This window comes from Leucopleurus acutus (assembly GCF_964270905.1).
Source record: "Leucopleurus acutus genome assembly, chromosome: 3".
Taxonomy (NCBI): Eukaryota; Metazoa; Chordata; class Mammalia; order Artiodactyla; family Delphinidae; genus Leucopleurus; species Leucopleurus acutus.
The window spans coordinates 49,733,444-49,748,271 of record NC_139145.1 but is presented as its reverse complement, the minus strand read 5'-3'; the positions used below and the strand labels follow the sequence as shown (position 1 = coordinate 49,748,271).

The window sequence follows — 14,828 nt, the reverse complement described above, 5'->3', positions numbered from 1 at the left end:
TGTGTGAACCCCAGGCCTCGCCTGCAGCTGGCACTGCCCTTTGTCCTCCTCTAGCCCCAAGTTCCTAGAAGCTTCTGCCAGGGCCTTCGGAGATGCTGGAGCCCGCAACCCCCAGACCAGTGGGTCTCCTTATGCAAGGGGCACAGGTTCCATCCCTGGTCGGGGAAATTCCGCATGCCACGCAGTGCAGCCGAAAAAACAACCAGCTCCCCTTAGATATACCACGTGCTAATCAGTCCATCGGTAGAGTCAGATGCCATTTGCACACCCCCAGTGCTGGGGTGCTCACTGCCTTTCTCTCCTTAATAGCCTAGATTAGAAAAATAACCATGAGCAACTCCATCTACCATTGGTCACTTCCTGAGCGCCAAGGACTGTGCTAGGCCCCATACTTTCATTATTCTGTTTAATCCCCACAACAGACCTATGAGGATAGGTGCTTCTTGTTGGTTTTTTGGGGGGTTTTTTTTTTTGCGGTACGCGGGCCTCTCACTATTGTGGCCTCTCCTGTTGTGGAGCACAGGCTCTGGACGCCCAGGCTCAGCGGCCATGGCTCACGGGCCCAGCCGCTCCGCGGCATGTGGGATCTTCCCGGACCGGGGCGTGTCCCCTGCATCGGCAGGTGGACTCTCAACCACTGCGCCACCAGGGAAGCCCTAGGTGCTTCTTTTATTCCCATTTTGAGGAGGAAGGAATGAGGCCCAGAGAAGTTGGGTGAGCTGCTCTGGTGTCACAGGGCTGTAACAAGGGGACAGACCTGGTGTTTGAACCCAGGCTGTCCGCTCTCTGGCACTACCCCGACACTCCCCTCTCCGTGGCAGGAAGGAAGCAGGGCTTGGACACTGCCCTCTGGCTCTCTGGAGCCTTTTGGGGGCTGCCTCCTTTTCTGAGCAGGATCGAAACAGCTGGGGTGGGGGGTGCCACTTCGCCCTTCTCTGCGGGGGTGGACTAACACAATTAATATGAACATCATGCTTAAACTGAACCATTTAATTGGTACGTTAGTCCTCAGTATTCTGGAGTCCCTATTAAAAAAGAGGAAAGAAAAAAGTCAGCACTTTGTGCATTCCCCGGGAGGATTCAGGGAAGATGGCACGGCCTGGGGAAGCTGCAGCCTCCTCCTAACTGGGGCATTTTTATCTCCTTAATCCCAAGCTCACTAATTATTATTATTATCGTTATGCGTTTATGAGGCACTTCTCTGTTGACGAGTTTCACTGTTTTTATTATTAGCCCGTTCGTGCGGGAAAGGGATTGATCCCAGGGTGGTGGGCAGAGCCCCAGGCTGGGAGGCAGAGAGGGGATGTGGTCCATTCCCAGGCCCCCTCACTGTGCCTCAGCCTCCCCCCATGCAGGGGATGGGGCCTGCCCCCTTGCTCTGAGGGGCACCTTGGGGGGTGGTCCATGGCTCAGCCCTGTTGTGCTGGCATTAACCCCAGGCCAGGGTCTGTGCTGGGGTCTGGGGTAAGTACCAAATTAAGAAGACTAGGCCCTGCCTTCAGAGTTTTAGGTTGAGTCAGAAAGAAAGAAGAGACCTGTAAGAAACTAAATGAGGGTGTTAAATCAGAGGCTTAGCATGGTTGGTCCTGGAAGGAGTTCCTGTCTGGTGCCTGGAGGACTAGCTTCCAGCCCTGTCTCTGACACCAGTTTGCGGTTACCCTGGGTAGGGCCACTTGCCCTCGCTGAGCTTCAGCCTTCTCAACCCCTGGGGTGAGATGCCCTGGGGGCTGGTGAACCATGGAGGCTCCAGGCCACATCCCTGGGAGTGGGATTTCTCATCTCCCTGGGGTGGAGTGGGCCCAGGATCTGCTAACCAGTCCCAGGCAGCTGTGGGAGAGGCTTTGGAGAAGTGCTACCGTCCAGAGCTCGGGTACCTTCATGGCCATGTCCCTTGGAGTCAGCAGCCTGGGCTAATCCACCCGACCCCTGCTCTGCCCCAGACTGGAATGAGGGCACTCTTGTGATGCGCTCAGCTGTGACTTCTAGAAGGCCCCCGGGTTTGGTCCTACAGGCGTCAGACCCTGTAGTAGGAAAGGAGCGCCTGCATTCCCTCTGGGCCCTCACTGCCCAGCACCTACACGGGGTGTCCAGCCAGATGTTCGGGCTGCTTCCATTTCCAGTGCGTCTTTTCTGACGTACCCCAGAAAGAAGGCCCTTGTCACCCCTGTGTGTACTGGGCAGACCAGAGGCCCTCCGGTGAGTGAGCCCAGGCTGGGGTTACTAATAGCCCTTTCAGCAGGTGGGACAGTGAGGCCCACGAAGCTCAGGGGCTGGGCTACAAGGTGAGGTCGTGGCAGAGGTGGGATCAGAAGTGCATCCCACATACCCCTGGGCAGCACAGCCCTCCTTCTGAACCCTCCCCAGTCCAGGGCTCAGCCAGGGTCCCCCTCGTGCCCCGGCCCCCAAAGCCAGGCCCCCTGCCCAACCCCCAGCCCGGGGGAGGGAGGGGTGCACGGCGTGGGCAGGTGGAACAGGGAGGAGGCTTCTGCTGCGGAGCTGCTTTTAACATCCCAGACGCTATTGTTTGCCTCAGTGGGCTTGCTGCCTCTCTTCATCCCCGACAATCTGTTCCTCTGTCTTCTCACATATATATAGATCCCCCCTCCCTCAACTGTAAGCCTTCTCCCACTTTCCATCTTCTCTCTTTCATCACGTGGGAAGGAAGGCTCTGGAAGTGGCAGATCCGAGCAGCCATGGGGGAGGCCGTTTGGCAGGGGTAGGAAGGGCCCAAGCCCAGCAGAGCTTCCCCCCTTGGGCGGGCCCCTTTCTGCTTTCCTTTTTACTTTACCTCTCCAGCAGCACCCTGGGAGGAGGTGGAGTCAGGCTCAGGAGGTGGGCAGAGACCTGGGTCTCAGACCGTGGCCGTGGGCAGCTCCCGCCTGCTGCCCTCCTCTCCCCGTGGGGGTGGGGCTGGGGCCAGAACCCAGACCGGCCCTGACCTTTGGGGACTAGAAAGTAGGCTCCCCAGATGCCCTTCTGTGCAATGGGCATATTCACTGGAGCTGTGGTTCCCAGGCATCTGTAGAATACCAGGTGGTGCTGCTTTCTTTCTCTTTGTTTCAGTGTCTCGCTGGAAAATGCAAAGCATACCCACAGATAGAACAGTGCACAGAGCTCCCAAGTGCCATCCCCAGCTTTGGTAGTTCTGAACTTGTGACCAAGCTTGTTTCATCCAAACCTTCAACTCACTTCCCCAACACCACTGAATCCCTTTTTTTTTTTTTAAGCACAATCTCTAAAAAGTTGACCCACCTAGTTAGTGTCCCCATTTCCCCAGTTGTCTCATGAATGACGTTTTCTATATCTGGCATGGTCAGATAGGAGTCCATGTAAGAGCCACACACTGTACTGGGTCCCTTTAGTCTTACTCTGTTGATTTTCCCTGTGTACTTTATTTGTTGAAGATACTGGGCTGATGTAGTTGGGTTGCTGCATCCTGGCCACACCCTCAGGAGGTGGCATCAGACTCTTGGGCATGGGTCAACTAGATTGTGAACAACTCCCCGGGTGAATCATGTATAACAACCAGGCAACTGAGGGGGGCGCTGCTTGGAGCGCCCCATGCGGCAGGTGTCTCTGAAGTCAGCCAGAGCAGGGAAGCTGAATTGCACGTTCTGGCCCTGACTCTGCTTCCGTTGGGCCGTGTGACCTTAGGCAGCTCTCCTCCCCTCTCTGGACTTGTGGTTTTCCCATCTGTATGGTGGAGCTAACGCTGCTGACCTCAGGGGTTTATGTGAGGGTCAGATGGGCTCCTGTGAGCTGTGAGGTGCTGTGCGGGGTCTTAGTGGGTGTGTGGACTGGGAGTGAGCTGGGAGTGCCCTGGGCAGCTAGAATGGCCTCTGACTGTGCCCAGCCACCCCAAGCTCTCTGGACCCCTTGCCTTATAAAACCCTCCCCTACCCACCTTCCCCTTCCTCTTCCCCTGGCCAAGCCTTTAATCACTGGGGGGGTGTGTTTTGTTTTTGTTTTTCAAGGTGATTAAAACCCCTCTGATTTTTGTCGACCCTAATCGTAGTCCAGCTGGCCCAGCTGCTACCCCCGCCCAAACCCAGGCTACAAGCACCCCGAGGAAGGCCCAGGCCTCAGAGAGCACACCCAGGAGCTCCTCTGAGAGTGAGGATGAGGACGTGATCCCCGCTACGCAGTGCTTGACTCCTGGTGAGCACAGGCCCACTGTGCAGGGCTGACTCCCCTGCTGCAACTGCCAGACACACGCATACACACCCGCGTGCACACACACATCCACACACACCCCCACTGGGCTGGCTCAGGAGAAGTAGCTGCTGGGGCTTCTCTGTGCTGGCTCCAAAGGGTAGATCCCAGACCAGAGGCTAGAAGCTGCAGGGACCAGGTTTGTAGTATAAGGAAGAGCTTTGTAACAACTGACTGACTGAACATGGAGAGGGCTGTGAGGTAGTGAGCCTTCCGTTCCTGGTGGCATGTAAAGGGGAGGGGTTAGGTAATCCCTAAACAGAGACATGTAGGGAAGGATTCCTGGAGACAGGACCAGATCTGGGATTTTTCTGACTTTTTTTTTTTTTTTGCGGTACGCGGGCCTCTCACTGTTGTGGCCTCTCCCGTTGCGGAGCACAGGCTCCAGACACGCAGGCTTAGTGGCCATGGCTCACGGGCCCACCCGCTCCGCGGCATGTGGGATCTTCCCGGACCAGGGCATGAACCCGTGCCCCCTGCATCGGCAGGTGGACTCTCAACCACTGCGCCACCAGGGAAGCCCTTCTTTGACTTTTGACAATCTGTGATTCTAACAGTGATAGCAAGAAAATGGTTAATTACTATTATTATTACTAGAACACTTTTTAATGAAGATATTAATACCTGATCTTGGTAGGCTAATTAAGAAATGCAGGTTAGCACAAAAGAAAAAACCTCACTTGGAATCCCACTGTCCAGAATAATTACTGTTAACATTTTACAACTATTAACTTTGCAAAAACCTACGATAACGCCGTGTGTTTTTAGTGAGACCACACTGTACATACGCTCAGTAATCTTTACTTGGTGTGTTGTGACGTTACATATTTACAGCATGATGCCCGCTGGCTACAGAGTGGTCACCGGGGCGGGATCCTGCAGTTTGCTTAGCCAGCACCACGTTGGAGGAAGCTGAGCGTTTTGTTTGGGGTGTTTGGCTATCATGAACAGTGCTGCAGTGAACATGTGTAATCGAGCCTCTGCACATGACCAAGGCTGTCCTCAAGAGCGACTGTTTTACATGCGCGGAGAGTCACGTTTGGCTCCAGTGCTCTGCCTGTTGCTCAGGAGGAGCGGCCTGGCCAGCGGCGGGGGCGGGGGGGTGGCTGAAGGTGGCGAGGACGAGGCCTGGGGTGACAGCCACAGCAGTCGTGTCATCTCCCTGTCATGTGGAGACAGTGGCAGATCCTGCCTGGAAGGCTCGGGAGGGGATTTAACGGGCTTCTACCACAGAGGCCCCGGGCACCGCTCAGGATGGGCTGAGAGATTGGGTGTTGCTCCTCCGGGGAGGCCATGGGCTCCTGTGCCCTGACGCAGCCCCTCCCGCTCCGTCTCAGCCATTAGGACCAGCGTGGCAACTGTGCCCACGGCCCACCCCAGGGCAGCCCTCAGAGCCAGCATGGTGGGGGCCGGCAGCAGTGAGGACACCAGTCGGGTGTCTGAAGGCAAGAAACAGGAGACGCCAGCCACTCAGGTACCCGACGGACCGGGGGGCGCTGTGCGGGCTAGCAGGGCTGCGGGGCTCCCTCGTCTGCCCCCACTTCCCCACAGGGCTTCTGGGTGGCAGCGCAGTTGCTTTCACCCGCCCCCTCGAAGCCAGAGCCTTTCCTGGCCTGGCCGCAGCCCTGATCCGAATTAGCCTTGCGTGATCTGGCACGTGGCGCCCGGGCAGAGCCAGCCCTGCTCCCTGAGTCCCTCAGCAGCTTTTTCAACAATGTCAGGCCTTTGGTTTGTTTTTTCTCTCCCGGTTTGAACAAAAGTTTGCCATTGTCAGTGTTTGTCATAGTGACCATGAGTGTTCTTCCCAGCCTTCACGGATTTCAGTGCATTTTTATTTATTTGGTCCTTGCTGGAACTTAAAAACCGGGCAGGGGAGAGTTAATGGCTCATCATTCAACTGATGAAACTGAGCACCACGCCCTCAGCAAGAGGGTCCAGACGTGACCAGGATCAGGCAGGGTCAGAATCGGGGCTCCTGCCTCCCAGTCCATTGCTCTCGGGGCTGTAGGGTTTGTTTCCCTGACCCCTTGTGCCCACCCGTTTTTTCTGAGAAGGCAGGAGGAGGGAGAGCTGGGGAGGCGGCAGCAGGACTTGGGCACCTCCACTCAGAGGGGCTCATCACGAGCTACAGCTCAAAAAGAGCTTCCTGGGAGCATGGGTGCTGAGTGGGTGGCTGGCTTGTGGTCACGGCACCCAACAACCTGCATCCATGTGGCCGTTCAGCCAGCAGATGGTGCTGAGCATCTGTCCATGTGGGACACTGAGGCTACAACAGGAAGAAGACAAGGGGGGTCCCTGCCCTCGTCGAGTTCCCAAGGCGGGGGTCAGCCGTTAAACAAGGAGACCAGAAGTTAAAGTACTCACCAACTAGGGAACTGGGGGATGACCTGCTTTAGAAAGGACGGGCCGGGGTGGCCTCCCAGAGGAGGCAGCCCTGAGGCCGGAGAAGCAGCCAGGCCTGGGCGAGCTGGGGAGCCCTCCAAGCAGGGAGACCCAGGTGCAGGGACCTCTGGGGAAGCACTTGGGGGTTGGAGAGCTGGAAGAAGCTGGGGCGGAGGGGCCAGGCCTGACAACGCATGGTGAGGGCCTGGTGAGGGCTGCGGGGGGCCTGGAGGTTTCAGCGAGGGATCACACCCAGGTTTCGTTCCGTTCTCTGTCCTTGGCCGCTGCCGTGTGTGGGAAGCAGGAGTGGCACCAGGGAGACCGTTAAGGAGGCTGTTACAGCCACGAGGCTAGAGGCGCAGATTGGTGGGGCCTCCGGTGGAGCCTGAGCTGCTTCCCTCCCCTGGGCTGGGAGCTGTCTTTGGACCTCTGAGAACGCTACGATTAGCTCATAACCTGAAGCCTGGCACCATTTTCTGCCCAGATGGTGGCGTTGCCCCTTTGCCCCTCAGTCCTCCACTCCAGCCCCAGGTTCCTCTTGCAGCTACAGGTCCCCTTCCACCCCAGCCAGACAGGATCTGACCAGGCTGTGGCATGGTGGCATCCTGGGAACTTGGGAGTCTCAGGGCTGCCTTTGGCTGTCCACAGGTGACAAAGAGGAACCCAGCTCACCTCCCGCTGACCCAGGCTGCCCTGAAGGTCCTTGCCCAGAAAGCCAGTGAGGCCCAGCCTCCTGCTGCCAGGACCCTGTCTTCAAGTGGGGTGAGCTGGGGAGCTGGGGGCCAGGCCCCACTCTGGAGGGGACGGTCATCAGAGACCGCAGAGGGTAGAAGGCAGGGCCCAGGCAGGGGCCTGAGTCCCAGCACCAGCACTTACCAGCACTGGCCTTAGCACACACGCTTACCTCCCGGGCTTCTGCTGCCCGTCTTAGAGAGTTGTGGGAGGATTAAATGAGGCCTGTGTGCAAAGCAGCTAACACGGTGCCTGGCCCTTAACTGAGGTGTTCAGTAAGCACCAGATCTTATTTCCCCTAATTTTTCCTTTCACCCTTTCTCCTCTCACCAAATTAGACCGACAGTGCTCGGGGAACACTGCCCATGACAAGTCCCCAGAGCACCCCCACGCAGGCCAGAGGGGCCAACAAGCTCAGAAAGCCTGAGGTTCCTGCAACCCAGCGGGCCATAGCCACTCCCTCGGGACGCCCCAAGGCCAAGGCCTCTGGGACCTCAGATGACAGCAAGGACAGCAGTGGCAGCTCTTCAGGGAGTGAAGAAGATGCTGAAGGGCCCCAGGTGGCCCCATTGACCCACAGGCCAGGTGAGGGTCCTGGGAGGAAAAGGCTGGGGGACCTGGTGGAGCCCTCGCCTCAGGCCTCTGCTTTGTAGCTCCACTTGTTCTGCGACTTTGGCCTAGCCATCCCACACAGGGTCTCAGTTTACCCAGCTGCACAACCCCATAACAGAGTTGGTCCACATGACGTTAGAGGCCTTCCTACTTGGCTGTTTGGCCACTCCCAACTTTTTGGTATCAAGCTCCCCTAACTGAGGCCCCAAAATCCCAGGGCCATGCCCTCCTTGGGAATTAGAAGGTTTTGGCATTCAGGTGTCTCACTTGGAATGCTGTGAATAGCAGTAGACCTTGGAAGGGAGCAGATGAAGCCTTGGGCGGGAGAGTGAGGCACATACACAGGGACCAGGCCATCCTGGGGCCCTCCTGAGGGCTCCGGCCTGTCTAGCTGGCACAGGGTACCTGGGACTCCCAGTAGGATACCTGTGCTTCTCCAGTAGGTCCAGCCCCCTCCAGGAGGGAGACGTTGGTGGAAGAGACCACAGCAGACTCCAGCGATGATGAGGTGGTGGCACCTTCCCAGGTAACCGCGAGGGAAGGGGCTGGCAACCTTGGGGGCCTTGGGGCAGGAGCCCCAGGCCAGGCTCTTGCCCACCTATGCAGTTGTAGGCCGAGGCCACCCCCTGGCTCATAGGTCTGGGCTCTTCCTTTTCCCAAGGGCCCTGGGCAGGGTCCTGTCCGTGTGGAGCCAGGCTGGCTCCTGCCCCAAGGCCCCTTTTCAGCATAAAGTCGTGAGCAGCGGACTCTTGGAGTCTGTAGACAGGGCTTCCCTTGATTTAGGTGATCCCCATATAAAAACGCTCTTTAACAGATGGGGTTTCTTTTAAGGTTATCATCTGTACATAGCAAATGCTAGTGCTTTTCCATTTGCATTAGTAATAAGAAGTTTCCTTTTTAAATGTGCCTGTTAAAACTATGTATTAATTAAAATAGTGCAGGAGGTACTCACAGAGGGCTGGTGTGCCCACCACCCAGTAGGGCTGGCCCAACCCTTGGGGTCCCTGTGCTGGTGTCCTCATAGCAGGCCATACACTGCTGGGCCTCTTCACACTGGGCTTCTTCAGTCTCTCCTCTCAGGTTATGTGACTCCTGGGCTGACTCCGGCCAGTTCCCAGGCTTCAAAGGCCACTCCCAAGCCAGACCCCAACCCCTCGGTTTCCTCTACTCCGGCCACCAGAGATGCCCCAGACGGCAAGCAGGAAGTGGAGCCCCAACAAGCAGCAGGCACCATGTCCCCTAAAACAGGTGAGTCGAGGGCTGCAGGAAGGACACAGCAGGATGTGGAAGGACGAGGCAGGGGCCTCTTTCCCTCCCTCAGGAGCCGTCCCACCAACATGGTCCTGTCTGCCAGCAGGGCCTCCCCAAGTGAGGCCTGGTACCCCTGCATCAGGCCTGGAGGTGCTCATGAAAGGGCAGGGGCCTGCGCCCGCAGGGCTGGCTGCTGTGGTCTAGGGCAGCCTGGAGGTTGGGTTATCCAGCCCTGTGGGATGCTGGTGCACCTGGTAGGGTGACCCCTGCCTTAGAGGAGGTGCACCTTGACTTTCAGGGCAGGCCTTGGCTCTCTCTAGCTGTCCGTGTTGACTTTTCTTCCTAACAGGTAGGCTCATGGTGCGGGACGTCGGGACTCAGGGTTGCTCAGACAGAAGGTGGGGCCACGTTTGGAGAAGTCTTCAGCACATGGCGATGACCCCAGGCTATGGACTGACGTTCTCTAAAGCTTCAGACGAGCCCCTGGCCTCTCTGGACCTCAGCGCCTTAACCAGACAGGGCAGGGGTCGATGCATCCATTGATGTCACGTAGAAAATGGCACATGTGGAAAATGGTCACGCAGTGTTTGGAGGGCAGACTGGAGTGCTCAGGTCACCTGGCCTAGGGCATCAGCCACCGCTGACTGTGCCAGCGCTATGGGACATTTAGAGGGTACACCTGGGACAGCTCTAGGGGTTCCCTGGCCTTGGTGTTCTAAGGTGTTTGGTAGACAGGAAGCAGAGAAATGGGCTGCAGGGAGAGAGGTTGCCAAGGCACCCTGTGCCCTCCTCAGCTCCCTTCTCTAGCCGACTCCTGTCCTTGCCAAGAAGCACCAGAGGACTCAGTTGGGCCTCCGTCTGTCCTGCAACCCGCTCTGCCCACCACCACTGGCCCACTAGGGCTCTGGAACCAGAGCTGCTGCAGGGCCCACTGCACACTGCCGGGAACAGCCCTCTCCTCCCCACGAGGAGCAGGGCCAAGCCACCAGCACCTCCCCGAGCCCAGGGTGTCGGCGCACTTGTGCTGTGAGGCCCCGAATGGGGCTGAGACCTGCCAAGTCACCTGTGAAGTTGGGGCGGCGTCAGGACATATGCTAAGTCCCACACCCCCCAGTCCCTGGGCTTTTCGCGCAGCTTGCCTGGTGCCAGGTCAGCAGAGGAGTCATTGCTCACTTTCTTCCCCAGCGTTCTTCTCTTTGTGAGAGGCGGGTGTGACAGGGAGACATTTTAGAGGGGGCTGTGGAAGGTTTTTCACACGTGTAGCCAGCATACAATTATCAAAGGAGAGCAGAGGCGTGGAAGGTTCTAAACAAAGGCTGCAGCAGGAGTCACTCTGGCAGGCAGTAAACCTGCTTAGTCAGCCACCATGTGCATGTTCACTGCACCCAGCACCCCCAGGCCACACCACCTGGACCCCTGACCACGGAGGGCCTGGGCCCACTGTGCGCAGGTGGGCGTGAGTTGACTGACCGCGTGGCCTTTGCTTTTATTATGAGTCTGTGATTTAGAATGGGGGTGAGGGGGCTCACAGTTCATCTAACCCCTCATTTTACAAATGGGGAAACTGAGTTTGGTTGTCAGACCCAGAACCCAGGTCTCCTGCCTCCCAGCGCTGGACTCCTGACTGGTAGATACTATCCCTATCCTGACGGTTAGATTCTTTGATTTGTTGGTAGATTTCAAGCCCATTGACGAACATTCTGGAGTTAATTTCCATCCCCAACCTGAACTTGAGTTTTTAGTGTGAGGAGACAAGAAGAGAGCTCTAAGTTAGAAGCTGGCAGAGAGGTGCGAGCCGGAGACCCAGCGGGGCCCCGCCGTCCCCCTCTGTACTGCACCAGAGGAGGTCAGGTCTGTGCTGGAGCCCCTTGACTTTCATTCCACGAGAGGTCTATTTCCTGATTCTCTCAGATCCGTGACCCCGGGTCCTCTCTCCATAGGCAGAAGAGAGGCTAGCGCCACACCTCAGAAGACCGGGAAGGGGCCCAGGAGCCCCCAGGCCTCCATGCAGGCGCTGCAGAGCGACATCACCCGGCGCCTGCTGAGCGAGCCCTGGCCCCTGAGTGAGGCACAGGTGCAGGCGTCGGTGGCGAAGGTGTTGGCGGAGCTGCTGGAGCAGGAGAAGAAGAAGGCCATGGGTGCGGCCAAGGAGGGCAGCCGGAAGGGCCGCCTGGGCAACAAGCGGAAGCTCTCTGAAGACCAGACAGCCGCCGGTGCCCCCAGGAGCAAGAAGAAGAAGCAGCTGGCGGCCGGGGATGGCGGGGAGCATGCGGTCTCCCCAGAAAAGGCCCCCAGGACTTCTAAGGGGAAATCCAAGAGGGACAAAGCGAGTGGTGACATCAAGGAGAAGAAGGAGAAGGAGTCTCCCGGCTCCCAAGGGGCCAAGGAGAAGCCAGAAGGGGAGCCGGGGAAGGTGAAGGGTGAGGGGGGAGACCAAGGCAACCCAAAGAGCAAGAAGGAGAAGAAGAAAGCCGACAAGAGTAAGTGCCCAGTGCAGTCCCGGAGCGCGTTCCCCAGCCCTGCCGAGCGCTGTCGGTCACCTCCCGGGCAGGCAGCCCCCAGCCAGCACAGAGATGGGGCTGAGCATGGCTTGTCCATGGTGGGCAGGATGGGCAAAGGCAGAACCAGGTGCCAGAGCACAGGGGCCACCACTGCTGAGAAGGTGCTCACAGCTCCAGGGCGTGTGCCCACGGAGCCCCTAGCTCCCTCACAGCAGCCACCGCCACACGCACTTGCAGCTCAGGCCCCTGCGATCCAGGCTCCTGGACAGCAGCCGCCCCTCAGCGCGCTCTGCACTGGTCTCCGCCTGCGGCAGGGCTGCCTTTAACCCTCACTCAGGCCCTGTATGATGGGTGGTAACTTATTCCCATTTACAGGTTGAAAGGGTCTTTTTAAAATAAATGTGTAGTTTTACAGAGTGAGTTAAAGGAAAATGGTAATAGTCCAGATGGTCCACGGATGGAGCAGAAATCACGAGGCTGGCCCGAGGGCCAGGGCAGTTGGTCGCAAAGGCCTACGGACCTGCGCTTTGACGGCTCCCCATGTTGTGGGGCATCGGGAGGGGAGAGCTCCAGGGCCCCTGGAGACCCACCACCTGTGTCTCTCGACATTGACGCCAATGTTTAAGACTAGCACCTGTTGTTTAACAAGTTTACTTTCTTCCCTTAGAAAAAAAAGACAAGGAAAAAAAAGAAAAGAAGAAGAAAGCAAAAAAGGCCTCAACCAAAGACCCTGACTCACCATTGCAGAAGAAAAAGAAGAAAAAGGTAGAGTGAGTTCCTGAGGAGTCTCAGGCGCGAAAAGGGGGCCCAAACCCAGTCCCCAGGGTGAATGTGATCAGCCCCAGCCTCTGCATGTCAGGGTAGGGGTTCGTGTGGGCCAGACCTGGTCACTGTGCCCCTTCCATTCTCAGGGTCCAGAACGGGGGCTTGTGCGTTATTATACACTAGAGAAGAGCTAGGGGTGGGGCGTCACCCTGAGGGGCACGAGGTCTGTGCACATGGGCACCAAGGAGTGGCCCTATCTTGCCTGTGAGATAGAAGGATATTCTTATGACAAGTGAAGAAAGCAGAGCCCCCCAGGTGGGCAGGGAGGCCAGGTAGGCTGTTGCAGGTTTCCAGGTGAGAGGAAACGTTCCCTGGCATGTGTGTGCCCCAGCGGGCAGGGCATCCCCACCACAGAAACACACACAGTCTGCTTCATGCATGTCAAGGGCTGATCGCCTGGCGAGGGGGCCCTCAGCTCCTTATACTCAGGCGCAGTTCTCACCGTGGCCAGCAGGGCTTCAGCTGTGGTCAGAAAAGCTGAGCATCTGCCGCTGCAAAGCCCTGAGCTCCTTCCTCCAGAGCACACAGGGGCCGCCATCCCTACCCTCGGGATCTCTGTATGCCCAAAATCTGTTCTGGGGGAGCCACGAATCCCCAGGAGACAACTGTCACATCCCCTCCTGGTGGGGGAGCGTGGGTGGGGAGATGCTTCAGGTACAGGAGCCTCTCATACGTACTCCTCTCTTCACAGAAGAAGACGGCAGAGCAGACTGTCTGAGGGACACCAGGCGGCAGGTGCACTTCCTGACCCGGGAACCCCTGCTGACCATCTGCTCCCCGGGAAGAGTGGGAGGGCAGGCCCAGCATTCACCGTGGTTCCGGGGAGCTAGACTGGGCTTCGTGGGTAGGCCCTGAAGGGAAGGGGGTTTGGTGAAAGAGGTTGCATTCCTCAGGGTCAGTGGGTGATGCCGGGAACCAGAGCTGTAGAATCAGAAGTGTCCGGGACAGGCCTGGCAGTGACCGACACTGAGTGTGCAGTGGGAGGTGGGCGCTGGTCTGGTGCCTCTGTACATGAGGATAAGGCTTGAGGTCGGGGACAGCTCAGTCTCTCCCTTGCCACTGCCAGTTCCTTTTCCTTATGATTTTGTAATTCGAGGGCATTTCCTCATGGGAAGGAAGATGATTTGCTCAAAACAAGCCATTCTGATGGCTCTGTGCTTTCCAGGTAGTGGTGAAGTGGTTAAGTGATCCGCCTGGCTGAGCCGGCCCCAGCCTGCTGTAAATGGGGGTAATACAGGCCTGGGCTGGTAGTGAGGATTCAGTGCAGTTAATTAAGCTCTAAAGCGCTCAGCCCAGTTCCTGGAACATGGTCAGCACTGACAAGTATCCACCGTGGTTAGTTAATGCCCCTCCCCTGCATAGGAGATGCCAGATTTTGAGTTTGTTCTCCTTGGTGGAGAAACAGGTCAGGAAGTCTGACGTTTCCTTCTCCCAAGGATTTCTTAGCCAAGTGGTGGCCAGCCCCGTGCCTCTTCCCTCTGCCCACCAAGGGTTGGAATTGAATTTTTAACTTCCCCTCCTTCCCTAGAAGATGATGGCCAGCTGCGGTGTCCGTGCTGGCCAAGCCAGTGAGCCCTGCAGAAAGGCTGGTCCCGGGAGGAGGAACCACGCCCAGCTCCCGTGACCTCCACTCACTGACCCTGGCCTGACTTCTGTGCCGACAAAGGATGCCTCGTATGGACATGTACAATACATATATATTTTTTTTAAGTGACCTGCCCCTCCCTTCTCAGACCCAACATGCCCAGAGGTCTCGGGACTTGCCACCTCTGCCCTGCAGACCCAGTGAGGCTCAGCCTGCGACTCCTTCCATGCCCCTGGTCTCCAGCTATGCTGAGGCTTTGTCCTTTTTGTCAGTTTTCTCCCATTTTGTTTGTGTGTTTTTTGTAATAACTCAGAAAATAAAAGACGTGAAGGAAAGGTGCAAGTTCCCATTGCATCTGGGGCAAACGTTTTGCAATTGATTGATTCTTGGAAGGGAGAGTCTGGCTGACACTTGGCAGATGAACAAACCATCGCTCAGGATTTATTCTTGACCGTGTATCAAGGCTCTGTGATACTGTGGTGAGTGACACACTGTTTGCCAGAGAAGGAGACTCAGCAAAAGGCCCTGGTGTTGAATTGGGGTGGGGAAGGCTTCCTGGAGGAGGTGGCATCTAAGCTAAGGGGGAGCTCAGGCATGGTCATGGCTGGTTGCTGTGGTAGGTAGGTCAGGCAGATACCCAGAAGCAAGAAATGGAAGGGGGTCTTCCAAGTCACCTTTTGAAGTTAGGACAAGCTGCGGGCAGGCTCTCTTGAGGTACTTGGTGGAGA

At 57.2% G+C, this 14,828-nt stretch overlaps 1 protein-coding gene across 1 annotated transcript in view; it reads left to right on the top strand.

Annotated features, from left to right (window-relative positions):
* The window catches only part of TCOF1 (treacle ribosome biogenesis factor 1), a 39,155-nt gene extending 24,783 nt beyond the window's left edge, over positions 1–14,372 (top strand). The window contains exons 18-27 of the mRNA XM_082836283.1: positions 3,975–4,158; positions 5,550–5,686; positions 7,243–7,356; positions 7,665–7,911; positions 8,379–8,464; positions 9,006–9,186; positions 11,130–11,669; positions 12,358–12,455; positions 13,207–13,250; positions 14,044–14,372. Of these exons, the coding sequence (XP_082692409.1) occupies positions 3,975–4,158; positions 5,550–5,686; positions 7,243–7,356; positions 7,665–7,911; positions 8,379–8,464; positions 9,006–9,186; positions 11,130–11,669; positions 12,358–12,455; positions 13,207–13,233 (1,614 nt within the window). The 3' untranslated portion in view covers positions 13,234–13,250; positions 14,044–14,372. The remainder of the gene's footprint in view (positions 1–3,974; positions 4,159–5,549; positions 5,687–7,242; positions 7,357–7,664; positions 7,912–8,378; positions 8,465–9,005; positions 9,187–11,129; positions 11,670–12,357; positions 12,456–13,206; positions 13,251–14,043) is intronic.
* The last annotated feature ends 456 nt before the right edge of the window (positions 14,373–14,828 follow it).